Source organism: Hyperoodon ampullatus, assembly GCF_949752795.1.
Source record: "Hyperoodon ampullatus genome assembly, chromosome: 7".
NCBI classification, from domain to species: Eukaryota; Metazoa; Chordata; class Mammalia; order Artiodactyla; family Ziphiidae; genus Hyperoodon; species Hyperoodon ampullatus.
In genome coordinates this window covers 67,377,605-67,391,107 of record NC_136920.1, presented here as the reverse complement: position 1 = coordinate 67,391,107, position 13,503 = coordinate 67,377,605, and the positions used below count along the sequence as shown (strand labels likewise).

The 13,503-nt window shown below is 48.9% G+C and overlaps 1 protein-coding gene across 1 annotated transcript in view; it reads right to left on the bottom strand.

The window, feature by feature from the left end:
- The window catches only part of LOC307056443 (F-actin-monooxygenase MICAL2-like), a gene marked incomplete at its 5' end in the record, with an annotated part of 94,666 nt that overhangs the window by 21,732 nt on the left and 59,431 nt on the right, over positions 1-13,503 (bottom strand). The window contains 5 exons of the mRNA XM_079709239.1: positions 484-627; positions 3,535-3,603; positions 11,050-11,156; positions 11,550-11,749; positions 12,808-12,955. Of these exons, the coding sequence (XP_079565365.1) occupies positions 484-627; positions 3,535-3,603; positions 11,050-11,156; positions 11,550-11,749; positions 12,808-12,955 (668 nt within the window). The remainder of the gene's footprint in view (positions 1-483; positions 628-3,534; positions 3,604-11,049; positions 11,157-11,549; positions 11,750-12,807; positions 12,956-13,503) is intronic.

The following is a 13,503-nucleotide window of genomic DNA, read 5'->3' as shown; positions in this document are numbered from 1 at the left end:
CTGGGCAATCAGCATCTCTAAAGCTCCTTCCAGCTGCACCATCTCAAAGATGGCTGCAAAACAAGTCATGGTTGCAAAGCAAAACAAAATCAGGGAAAGGATTTCTTCCCCAGTGCAGAACAGGCATCAGCAAACTACGGTCCTCGGGCCAAATCCTGCCTGCTGCCTGTTTTTGTAAATAAGCTTTTACTGGCACACGGCCACGTGCATTTGTTTACAGATTGTCCATGGCTGCTTTCATTCTACAATGGCAGAATTGAGTCATTGCAAGAGAGACTGGATGGTCCCCAAAGTTTAAAATATTTGCTATCCAGCCCCTTTTAGAAAAGTCTGACTCCAGATCTAGAAGAAGCTTGAGACTCCTTTTGAGCCAGGTCTGGCTGGCACACCTGAAATCCAGTGCTAGCCTGACATTTCTGCTGGCTTCTCAGAAGGTTCTGTTCACCAGGAAGGCAGGGTCAGTGAACATTTGACAGGACTCACCTGCCTCAGGAGTGAGGGGTTCCGAGAGTTCTCCTCGAACTTGGCCAGCAGCTGACTTGCCATGGACTTGACTTTGTTCTGATTTCCACCTTCTTTACAGCCCTCTTGATTGGAGCCCAAGCTCTGGCTAGGAAAGGCTGAAGGCTGCAAAAGCCAAATCAATGCATTAGTTGTTGGTTCTGGAACCCAGATATCAAGGAGGGGGCCTGGGGGACAGGGACAGTTTCCTGAAGAAGGACACCCTCTGTGGTCTGAGGAAGTGAGGCAAAAGCAGGAGGCAATGCCCACTCTGGAGACAACGCTCACAGGTGGGACGAGTCTTCTCAAAGACGGGCACAGCTAGGCTTGGGAGCCAGACACTTAGTGTTTGACTTCTGACTCTTTCACCTCCCAGCCCAGTGACCTTGGCAATTTACTTCTCTAAAGTTTCCTTATCTGTAAAATGTGAGCAGTAATCCACCTTCATGTGACTGTTGAAAAAGTCAAATATAATAATGAAATGATAAGCAGAATAGTTTTCAAAATATATCATGTGGCTGACAAAGGGTGAAGAATTGGGGGGTGAAGGAAGCAAGAGGGGATGTCAGTGAGGCAAAGCACAGGCTCTGGGCTTCCCTTCTCTCCTCTGCGCCCCACTCCCAATGGCAACGAGTCCTGCTCTGTTGTTGCTATCTTAAAAAAAAAACCATTTAATTTTGAGATAATTTTAGATTGACAGAAAACTTACAAAGACAGCACAGATAGTTCCTGCGTACCTAGACCCAGCTGCACCTAACGTTAACATCTGGAATAATTATGGCACTGTTATCAAAACTAAGAAATTAACACCGGCACAATACCATTAACAGAACTATAGACTTGATTCAGATCGGGCCAGTTTCCCACTAATGTCCTTTTAGGTTCCAGGACATAATCCAGGATCCCACATTGCATTTAGTCATCATGCCTCCTCAGCCTCCTCCCATCTGTAATGGTTTCTCCACCTTTCTCTGTCTTTCATGACCTTGACAGTTCTGAAGGGGACTGGTCAGCTATTTTGTGCAAAGTCCCTCCATCTGGGTCGGGCTGATGTTTGCTCATGATTAGCCCAGAGTTAGGGATTTTGGAGAAGGATGTAACGGAGGTGAAGGGCCCTTCTCATTGCTTTGTTTTGGGACACGTGATATCAAAATGACTTGTGACTGTTTAGATGCTGACCGTTACCAGTTGGTTATGCTGTTTTATGAAATGGAATTCTATGTTAAGATTTTCTTAGCTCATCTGCTAAAATAAAACTTTAAAAATGATGGGTGTCCAGTGAATGTCTGTTCCCCGGTACCATAGATCTGCTCCCATCAGCCTCAGAAATACAAATGGCATTGTCACTTCAAGAGGGTAGTCAGTTTTCCTGAGGAGACAATGAATTTCCCTCCCAGGAACAGATGTTCTCAAAACAAAGATATGTTCACTTAGAAGAAATTCATGGGAAGAGGCAAGCTATAGTCAATTGTTTTTTGGTTTTTTTTTTAAGATTCCCTAAGAGTAGCAGCCCCATGGGAAACCTTGTATGCACAGCCACTCTGAAGAGTTGGACAAACACAAGCCGAAGAGTCACTCCCTACTTGAAAGTGGGAACTGTAACTCTGCATAGCAATCCAGGCTTGAGTGTGAATAGGGCAAGTTTACTAGGCCGGTCACTGTTTGTACAGGCCAAAGTAGGCCAGGACAGTGGGTCGTGCAGAGCGGCCCTTTGCAGACATTCATGTGCACGTGAATCACTGGGAGGTCTCCTTCAAAACCAGATTTGGATTCAAGAGGTCTGGGGTGGGCCCTGAGAGTCTGCATTTCTAACCAGCTGCCAGGTGATACTGGTGCCCTTGTTCTTAGCCCACACTTTATGAGTAGCAAGAATTTAGAGAGAATCATTGCTTGGTTAAATCTGACTTAACTAAAACAGCTGACCCAGAAAACAGAGCCATTTCAGAGGGGGCAGGCAACCAGATTTCTTCCCACACTCTAAACCTTGTGCTGCCAACAACAGAAACAGCACAAACACCCCCTCAAATAAGCCACAGATGAAAGGCAGGAGAAGACTTCCCCCCGGGGATAAAATATATCCAAGGGAAGCTTCTTGGGAGGAGGCAGGAGTGAAATCACAGGCACTTAAGGCAGAGCCAATACCCGTAACTGGGCAATGGGATGCTTCTCCAGCCCAGTTCATCAGCAACAGCTTCTTCCTCTCAACGGTCTCCCTGTTTACTGGCTTCTTGCTCATGCCAGAGCCAAGAGCAGCAGTTCTTCAACCATATAAGATAAAAGAAGTTTTTTTTTCTAAGTCCTATAAATGAAGTATGAATGTATCCTACAAATTATCCCCCTTGCTTCTATGTCATCATTTTGGTATCAGCCAGTAGGCTAGCTAAAGCTGATATCCTACAGTTCACAGACAGTATCTAAGCTTGCTTCTGTGGAATTAGAATGGCTTTTTGGAATGAGCTATATATCTCAGGTCTCTTTACAGAGCTGCCTGGGAAGCAAGAACTGATACTCTTTTTCTGATCAATTTTTTAGTAGCAGGAGAGAGACTCATGCTTCGCTTTGACAAAGTAGCCTGAAACTTTCTTCTCTCACCAGAAGGTGGCATTTGTGGGTGCTGGGACATCTGCTTTACAGAAAACACAAAAGGTAGAAACTAGGACTGGGAGAAAAGTGGGACTGCTGGTGCCTCTTTACTACTTACTATTCATAGTGATTATATCTTGATTACCCTAGGTGCCAAAGACCATGATTGGCATGTTATACACGTCCTCTTACTTAATCTTTAAAAATTCTGCAAAATGTCATCCATTTCAAATGCATCATCTGTGTTTTACAGATATGAGCCACACCCTGGGAGGGTGACACAGCTAGTGACCAGACCCAACTTTTTCCCATCAAGCCAAGCTTGGAACCCAGTGGTTCATGAGAGAGGAAAGAAAGAAGGGCAGGGCGACTGCCACGGTCGGAGGGCGGGCTGTGGCCACTGGCTGTCAGGAAACGGGCTTTGTGTAAACCGACACTGAGCACACGAACCTCCTCCAGGTTGCTGAAGCCTTTCCGCCTCCGCTTGCTCATGTCATTCTCTTCGGTTCGGCTGTCCACCTGTGATGGCCAAGAAAGCATGGTGAGCTCAGGGCTGTCAAGGGCTGTGATGCCAGCACTGGGGATCCAGCCCTGCCTGCCACAGCTGCCAGCCCAGGAAACAGATGGGCAGAAATTACCCTGCACCGTGACAAATGCTTTCGGCTCTGTTCAGGCACAGAGGAAGGAGCCTTCCCCAACCTCGGGAGCCAGGGGTTCTGTCAGAAGGGGGTGGGAACACAGCCCCCAAAATCATGTCAAAACATTCCAAAGCACAAAGAATCCCTGTGACATGGACAGGGATTGTCTCCTTGCCAATGACCTCGGACTCAGAGTGGTCACAGCTGGGCCTGCTGATGCTGCCCCGTGGAGATCACCTCCTACGAAGAGGTGCCACTGGCTCCCCTCACGGGCAGGGATTCTCGGGACTTAGATCAGCTGTCCAGGAATTTGATGGCAAATTACGCCTGCCGTTAAGCCACCATTGCAGCTACTGGTAAATGATATTATGTTAACTTGAAAGTAGCATCAGATATGGCCTGAAAACTATAGTGACCATACAGCCCAGTTTGCCCAGGACGGTTTGATGTATTGCTTTTTCCCCCAGCATAATTATGAATAGTGCCCCCTTTCATTTTCAAAAATATCCTGGTTTAGACAATAAATTGCATGGTTGTCCCATTGATAACCCCTTACAGCCTACTTTCTTCTTCCAAAATCTGGACATTTAAATCCAGAGAACCCTGCCCTACCTAAGCCCATTGCATGACCCTTGCAAAGGCCACCCAAGGGTGCACCTGTGGTCTGACTTATCTCCTCAAGGGAAGGAGGGGGACTGCACAGGTTGAGCTGATGCTACGAGCTGGGATGGGGCTGCAGGCTGGATTTAGTGCCTCGCCATGCACCCTGCTGGGTTAGCCTCTCCTTGACACTGGGGTTAGACCTCGAGCTAGGACCTTCCCCAAACGGACCTTCCCCAAACGGCCAGCCCACTGAGGACCATGGAGCCGTCCCCACCGACTATGCATCCCTCCCCGGGGGAGCCTCCGACACCCTCAGCGGGGCCCTCCATAGCAGGGCCAGATTAAATCCCAGCCTTTGTTCCACACTGGATGCAGCTGAAAGGGCTGCTGGCCACCCTCTCCTCTCAAACCCAGGCAGGCAGCCCAGTCAGCCCCACACATTCTCACCTTGCCCCATCACAGAGGATCCTTTACCTCCTGGTTGTTCTAAATCAACAGTAATGATCAAAGCCCCCAGCAGGCAGTCTAGTGTGTACTCAAGTTACTTCCACAGGCAAGCACCTGCTCCCCTGCACTTACACTCCCCATCACCCCGCCCCTCCTCCTATTTACCAGCACCTTAAAAATTTTTTAAGACAAAATTAACTACAGTTTAGTCATTGATATTTGTTCAAAAATGTGACCCTTCCCTTGCTCAGGCAGCATAAAACAACAGATCAAAGGGCCTCGCCTTCCCTTCAACATTTTCCTCAGCTTCTAATAAATCATTATTCTGTGTGAGCCCTGCACTGGCCCGGAAACAAGCCTGTGAAAGTACAGGGTTTCCTCCCAACAAGAACGCTTCATGCATCGTCTTAGGGGTTTCTGTTGTTCTTCTTGTTTCTACCTTAAATGAGGACTTGGCTTTTCCCTCAAAGAGCAACACATCTGACTCTCTTGCATTCAGCAGCCCTGGCTGTGACTGGTCCAACTGAGCCTGCGTGGATCCAAACTCAGTACATTATCCGCAGGCTCACAGAAAACACTCCTGGGGGGAGTGTACCCAGCAGCAGCACCTAAGAAGACGCCCAAATCCTTGGGGGGAGGGGTAAAAGGAAGTGGGTGGGGCAACATCAGCTCCTCTGATTCAGCCTGACCCATGGGACAATAAAATGCAGTCTATATGGTTAGCAACATACAAATCCAAAAGGTCTCTGTTCTTCCTTACGGATTTATCATGGAAGCACTGATTCTCAGATAAGAGCTAGGTTAAAGCAAAAAGCTTGAGAAAACACAAATCTAGAGATTTATCTCATTTTTTTCTTATCTGTATATCACTACTGGGGAGCTAAAAATGCCTCCGTAATGCCCTCTCCTTGGACTCTGCTTAGCACTGTAGAGAACTGGGGTACAAGGGGGAAGAAAATACTTATTGTGCCCCGAGAGAGTATGAGAATAAACAAATAACTCACTTTCTTTCTTTCTTTCTTTCTTTTTTTTTTTTTTGCGGTACGCGGGTCTCTCACTGTTGTGGCCTCTCCCGTTGCGGAGCACAGGCTCCGGATGTGCAGGCCCAGTGGCCATGGCTCACGGGCCCAGCCGCTCCGCGGCATGTGGGATCCTCCCGGACCAGGGCACGAACCCGTGTCCCCTGAATTGGCAGGCGGACTCTCAACCACTGCGCCACCAGGGAAGCCCAAATAACTCACTTTCTTATTAATTTTTCCTGCCCTTTCACCCGAAGATACTTTCTTGTCATTATTTCCCAAATGATTTGAAAGATTCTACATACCAAAAGGCATTTATTAAACGACTTGGTGTTCTCCATTAAAAAAAAAATCAAAGACATATGTCTACCAATCTCATCATTTATTTGATCAGCACAAGATAATCACATTCCCATACTGCCTGACTTAAGGTGATTTTAGCCCCAACTTTATATTTAGTTAGCTGGTGGAGAAATTCAGATCCAGGTCATAGGAAGAGAGGTTGGCCATTGTAGGCAGTGTCCTGAGAGTATACTGGCCACCGTGATATTTAGAAAGATGGTCAGTGACACTGGCAAAAGAGCTCTTCCCTTCAATGGCAGAGCAGCATGGAGCCATGGTTTGAATTCTGACATGAATTACTTCCCAGCTAAGTGACCTTAGGAAAATCACCCAACTTTTCTGACTTTAGTTTCCTCACTTCTAAGATACTATACTATCTAGCTCATAAGTAAGTTATTGTAAGGATGAACAAATTCATGTATATAAGACACTTCTTCTCCTCTGAAGTGCTATATAAGTGTTAGACATTTTAAGTTAGGTTAGTGCTATTCACAGAATTAGAAAGTCTGAATTCTAGTTCTGGCTTTGACATTTACCACCTATATGGCACTGCATTATAATCTCCCTAAGACCAAGTTTCCCCATCTCTAAAACTGGGACGAGAACATGTCCCCTGCCTTCCTCAAAATGTAACAAGAGGAGCAAATGCGCTATGACACTGTAAAATGCTGGATCCATCATGGTTGCAGTACGGAAGCCAGTGGTCAACCCAACTAGTTTTACCGTTTTCAGAAAACGAGCATCTTCATTTAGTCAGTATGGGATGGGGACCATCATTTATAGAGCCCCTTCCATGTGCCAGAGAAGGAGCTCAGACCTGCAGCTCACACTTGTTCAACGTTGTCTTCGCAGCAATGCAATGTTTATGTTATTACGATATTTTGCAGACAAGGAAAGGAACTTTGAGAGGTTTGAACACGTGCTGAATCCCCATCAGACCCAAATACGTATTTGTCGTCTGGGCTTCAGCTTGCATCCCCATTCTATAAGTCGGCGCAGCATCCCAGGCTGCAGTTACACAGAGGACAGGAGAGCGATCACCCTCAGCAGCGACCTGCAGACCACAGGTGCCCAGGGTGGGATGGGGGCAGGCACGTTGCTTAAGCCCTGTGCTAACTGACCCGGGCAGCATCAGTACCTGTGTTGACTCCCTAAGCCGTCTTCAGGTCTCTGAAGACTCGTACTGAGAAGTACGAGAACCGTAGTGGGAGTTTTGGCTGCTGGGTGGGTGGTTCTGTGAAAAGAGCTGGAGAAGGGGAGTGAGAGGAACTTAGGAAGTCACACTGCAAGGTCAGCTCCCTCCAGCAGAGACCTTGGCCCTCTTTGTTCACTGCTGTGCCCCCAGCACTGAGAACTCAGCATAATACGGGGACTCGGTAAATCTGTGTTTAGTGATTGGGTGAATGGAGGAAGCACTTTCTTACATAACTGCCCCTGGATCTTTGGAAAGTGTCTGTGCAGGAGGGTCAAGGAGAAGAGCTAGGAGGGGGACCCTCCAGCTCAGACCAGACACTGATCTGAGTCATGCTTTGTGAACCCCGCTCCACCAGGGCCAGTGCTAGAGGAGGACCTGGGTCAGAATCAGCCAGCCGAGCAGGATAAATCCTGGAGCCACCCACCTGGCTTCTAGGATGGGCTTTCCAGGGACAAATGACAACTTCTGTGTTGTGTTGTCCCTCAAGGAATGGGCCCAGAATGGGGAAAATAAAGATCAGACACCTTGACTATGGATGTAATATAATATGTGTCATAGCTGAAGTGGACATAAATCCAGGCATTACCCACGTGTGGTAAGACGAGGTGAGCACAGACAGGTAGTGTGTGTGTGTGCACTCACATGCACACACAGGAGACGAGACCACATATGTGTGTTCAGATGTCACCTGTGAGTCTGGTGACAAGAGCTTTGGAGTCTCTAGGAACTGTCCCATGCTACAAGGCTTCTAGCTGCTGACTGGGACAGAGGCAGATTTGCAGCAGACCAATAATCCCTAAGCTCTCTCTTCTCCTCCTACCCAGGCGTGGGCCATCCAGTCTTCAGAGATAACCAACCCCAGTAGGTTACCACTCACCAGAGGCACAACCCTCTTGGCGTGGAATGGGAAAGTCATTCTCTCTAAAATAAACAAGTGTCTGGATGGAGGAAGAGCCTTCAATTTTGCCCAAAGTTGTTCTCTTTTGCTGGAGTTTGGATGTTATCAGGAAAATAAGATTAGGGAGGAAAGAAGACTTTAACACCAACATCAAAAACCAGGAGGGAGAGAGACTGTTAAGACTGGCTCAGGAGAGAAACAATGAGCCCTCTTCAGATTAAGAGGCCACATGTGAACAAAGGTGGGCTGCTCAATCCCCGTATCAAGATGGTCCTCTGAAGTCAGTGAGGGGGGAGGGAGGGGAATGGAGGGACGGGGGGGAGGGGGCGAGGTCAAATCCAGATGCACCTGTACATACAGATTGTGTGTCTGAGCTCTGGTGTACAAAATCTTGCAAGCGCAGCCTAGCCTGCATCTCCAGTCCGTAGGGGCACGTGAACCAGGGCAGTGAAAACTGCATGTCTAATCGCATTGACACCTTCTTGTGTAACTGCGGGGGAGCCCCCTGTACGTGTGCAGTTTTCAGTCTCCTGTGCAGACCTCCTCTGTGCGTGTCCAGGGGCAACCTGGAGTGGACTCAGTACTCTTTGGTCATGAGACATGTTAAGACCAAAGAGCATTGCAAACAGATTTCTCCAGACCAAAAAAGGATCCAGATATAAGACGAAGACACATGATAGAAAGGGGAGAAGGTACTTTGCACGTGGTCGGACCATTCCACTGGTGTTGAGTGGTGGACAGTATATGCTGGGGTGTTTTAGTGCCAGGGCAGAATGTGACCCAGTGGCCCTGCAAACCCACCAAACTACCAGTTGGAGGAAAAAGGGTGGGACAACTAATGCCCACACCAGGCGCTTACTTCAATGACCTAACCTCTCTACCTATCCGAGAAGCAGGGCAAACTTTAGACATTAAATGGGGCCATGGGAGGGAATCAGATCTGTGGATTTTAACCGCTCTCAAGATGGGCAGCCAAGGAGCACACCCTGGAGGAGACTGGACATGGGCCAAAATCAGCCAGGGCTGGGCCGGGCAGAGCCCACGCATCCCCGCTGCATTTGCTAGCACAGCCAGGGCGAAGTGGAGTGCCGCTCTGGCGCCCTCAGAGGGCCTGGAGGGCCTGGCTGCCGCTGACTTTTGACCATTCCCACCTCCTGAGCCAGAGCTGTCCAGGCTGTTTCAATTCGGTCACTCTGTAAACAGAGGTGTGGTGAGTGAAAGGTTTAAACATGCCTCTCCAGTTCCCAGCTGTGGGCTAAGTGGTGGAAGGAAAGCAGGTGAACGGAGAAAAGTGATAAATGTTTGGCTCAGAGAGCTTCCAGAAGGGCTGCACTGGCTTGCCTGGGAAGGAGTAGCCCAAAGCAGGGGTCCTCCGTCATCAGTGGAAAAGCAGCTGGGCTGAGGTGGGGCAAGCCGACGACTGAGCTCCGGAAGACAGCTTTCACTCAGTGTGACCTACGGTGGGTCACGGCATCTCCCACAGAGGCTCTGAGTGGGGCAGCCTGGGGAGCAGAGGGGCACAGGGCAGTGGGGTGCAGCTCAGCCTTTCAGCTGCTCTGCTTACACCCGAGCTGACCTGCACACCCGCCCTCCCCAGCCCCCGAGCCTGTCCCTTCCTAGAGACAGGGCGTGTCGAGCACTAAGTACCCAGTTCCTGGAGTCAGCACAACCGCTGCTGCCTTCCAGGGAGCACAGCTCTCAGGGGAAAAAGTGACCACTGATCACATAGCCCAGGCAAAGAAAGGAGGCCACGGGGCCCCAGCCCCACCCTGGGCGGAGGGGTTGGCAGGACAAGGCATGACTGGCCAGCGGTTAAGAGCCTGTTGGCAACCCAGAGACACTGAGACGCACGCAGAGGCCTGCAGCCCTCTGCCAAGTCAGTGGAGGGAAGACAAGCTCTGTGCGAGCCCCTGCAGCCTAACATCTCTGGGCCTCCACTTTTTATCTGTAAAGTGAGCACATCAAGCAAGGCAACTTGTATTACACCTTCCACGGAGAGGCCGTCATTCACGTTACCCTGTAATTTCTCATTAGGCCTGTGGTTTCCAAACTGCGCACCAAGGCACCCTGTGGCACCAGAGTGAACTCAGAGGGGAGCCGCAGGATATTTTAGATTTTCTAGGGAAGCATGGTGATGTCTGTCACACACCTTGCAAAATTCCCCTACCAAGTTATTTGGATATAACTACTTAACAAACGAAAATTTTAGGCATTTCTTTTGATCTGGGGGCAGTGTGAAAAAAAATTACGAAGACACTAAAGGTGCCATAAGTTGGGAAAATTTGGGAATCTCTTTATTAGGTTCTGAGCTCCTCAAAGGCAAGGTCCATGTATTACTCACCTCTGTATATTTGCTCCCCTCATCAAAAACAAACAAAACATTCAGCCTTAAAGTTGGCATGAACAGGGCCCAGTAAACATTGTTGAATGAATAAAAAAAACGAATGGAACAGAATATGTAAATGTAGCCTCATCATCCACTTCTGCTACTAAATGGCCATCATGTTCTTGATCTAAATTGTTTAACAAAGTGAGATATCGTGTCCATCTCCCTGCTTAGGAGGCAGAGCTAATCTGATTTACTTTTAAAAATACTCACCAGCATGTCCTCTTTGCTCTCTACCCTGCCCTTCCTATAACCACATTGAAGGCACTGAAGCTGGCTACATGGTGCAGGGGAACTTGACTGAGTTCTACTCATGTCTTCCTGAGCGCTCGATCTGGGTAATTTATCAGCGTAAACAGACCCAGCACGTGGCATCTCCCTTCCCCTCACCCATCCACGTGTAAGAAGAAATTAAACAAACCCAGGCCAAAACTTACTCGTGGAGTTCTCTTCCTTGGAAACGTGAGGTTGAGATAGTGATGAGAAATGGATGATTTGGCCATGCCAAGGTCAGCATTCTCTCCGTAGTTTTTGCGCCAAGCATCTGTTAGGAAATAAAAGTAAGACTGAGATCCAGATCCTTCCACTGCTCCCCCAGAGCTCACGGGGTGTCACTGAGACAAGGCCCCTCCAAAATAATTCCCTCACCCCCAACTGAAGCTGTCAGTGGCCCGCATAGAGGGCTGGTGCCGCTCTGTCAGTGATCTCCCGGTGACAAGGGCAGATGCAGGCCAGCCCCATGTGGCACCTGCCACACAGGACCCACTTACACGGGTCTGGGTGCGTGGGGTCCACCCTTGTTTGGGCTCAAAGGCAAAGGGAGGGCAGGGGTCAGCCCCAGAACAGAGGACATCAGTGTGAAGAGCAGCCAGATGTGGGCACAGGGCAGAGATGGCTCAGGGGCTGGCAAAGCCTCATCCTGAAAGCAGGTCCTTACCCACAGGCCTCAGCGGGGTGCCCCGGAAGAGCTCATAGAACTTGGAGAGGTACATGACCATGCTGAGCTTGTCAGGCTGCGGGGCTGAGGCCATCTCTTTGCCCGTGGTCACTGGAGGGATGCCAAACTCACGCTCGGCCACGTCAAATGCCAGCTGGTTGTTTTCCACAGTGTCATCTTCATTCAAAGAGTCAAAGTTGCTGGAGAATCAGAACAAGGTGAAGTTTTCAGAGAGGATGCAGAGGGGTGAAGAGCTAAGCAAACTTAGCCATAAGGAGCACTGTAAGTGACAACGCCCTTGCTCCAGTCCCTCCACCACTACCCCCCACCCCGCAGCGGGGCTCAGCCAGAAGACGCTAACCCTGTCCTCTCTCAGGGTGGAACCAATCAGATCTGGGCCATGAAAATGTCATTTGCTACCTGGGATGAAAAAAATCCGAAAATAATTGGAAAATTTATGAACTACTTTACTTTTAAATAGTTCCCATTCGTTCTTTTCCTTTTAATTACAAAAGTGATATGGGCTTCTTGTAAATAAAAGAATCAAGTTATATAAAGTAAGAGGTGAGAGCCTCATCCTCTTCTCAAGGCAACCTCATTTCCTAAAGGTACCAGTTGATAAACTTTACTAGGTTTCCATCCAGCCTTCTGGATGAATTTGCTCATGGCTGTGAGGTTACACTGCAGTTGATTTAAACACAACATAATAGATGTATTGTGCTTTCAACATCGCAAAGCATTTCCAAAAACATAATCCAATCTTCCTAATGACCCTGCCATTATTCCTGATTTATAGATGAAGACGGCAAACTCGGAGAAGATAAGGGGCCTGCCCAACAGTGTACAGCTAACGGATCTGGGTCACAAATCTAATTCTTTTGGCTGTAAAACCCTCAAGCTGGTCCCCAGAATTAGATCTTGCCCATAAGTCCTCTCTTGAGGGTAGAGCTCCAAGGTGTGAACACTCAAATTTCCCAAATGAAAGGAGTTTGGTGTATGAGTGCAATCAATCACTGAGCCTGAGTCATTCTGCTCATTACATAGAAGGAACGCAGATCAAACAAGTTGCTGGCAGAATAATCAGTGCAAAGGGAAAAGAACAAGCTGAAGAAAAAATTCAAATTGAAAGTATGCAAAGAGAAATACTGATCTACGCCCTGAAGATTCTGCATCTAGAACAGCCCTGGTCTCCCTTGTCTCCAGGGTCCCCTTGGGCCATGAGGGGGGCTCGCCAGGTCCAGCTGGGCCCCAGACTCACATCAGCTCAGGCCGGAAGCGGTGGATGATGGCACACAGGGCCAGGCCACTCCGCCAGGACGTGGTCAGGTCTGTGACGTTGACATGCTGGTAGCCCTTGGTCTGCTGCTGGCACCAGGTCAAGAGCTTGCTGGGCCGGATGTCTGACTCTGCAGCAAGAGGAGATGGACAGTGGTGAAGTGCTGTACGGAAATCTCAGCAGTTCCCCTGGGGACCTGCTCTGTCGGCCACCACGGGTGGGGACCAGGAGGAACAGCACTGAGGCAAGGGGCTGTGGGCACAGTTGTAGCCTCATGAGAGGGTCCTGTCGAAAGTATGCAGGAAGGCAGGATGCTTGGACAGGAAGCATGCTCTCCTGCAGGAAAGAGTCCCTGAGATGCCCTCTGGCCAGGTCCTGGTTAGAGGCTAGGAACAGAGGTGAGGATGACATGGACTCTGCCAACAACATGCTTATCTTGTGGGGAAGACAGACACAGAAGTGGGTGACAATAACAGAGAAATCCAATGCCAGGGGAGCACATGAGTGGGCTTGCCAGAGTCTACCAGGGCAGGGGAACTTGCCAAAGAAAGGGTCATGGAGGAGGTGCATTTGACTGCTTCTAGAAGAGTGTCTAGGACAGAAGGAGATCTCCAGGAAAACAAAAAGGACTGTGCCGTGGCAAAGAATCTAGAGAAACCTGCCATGTTATGTGACATG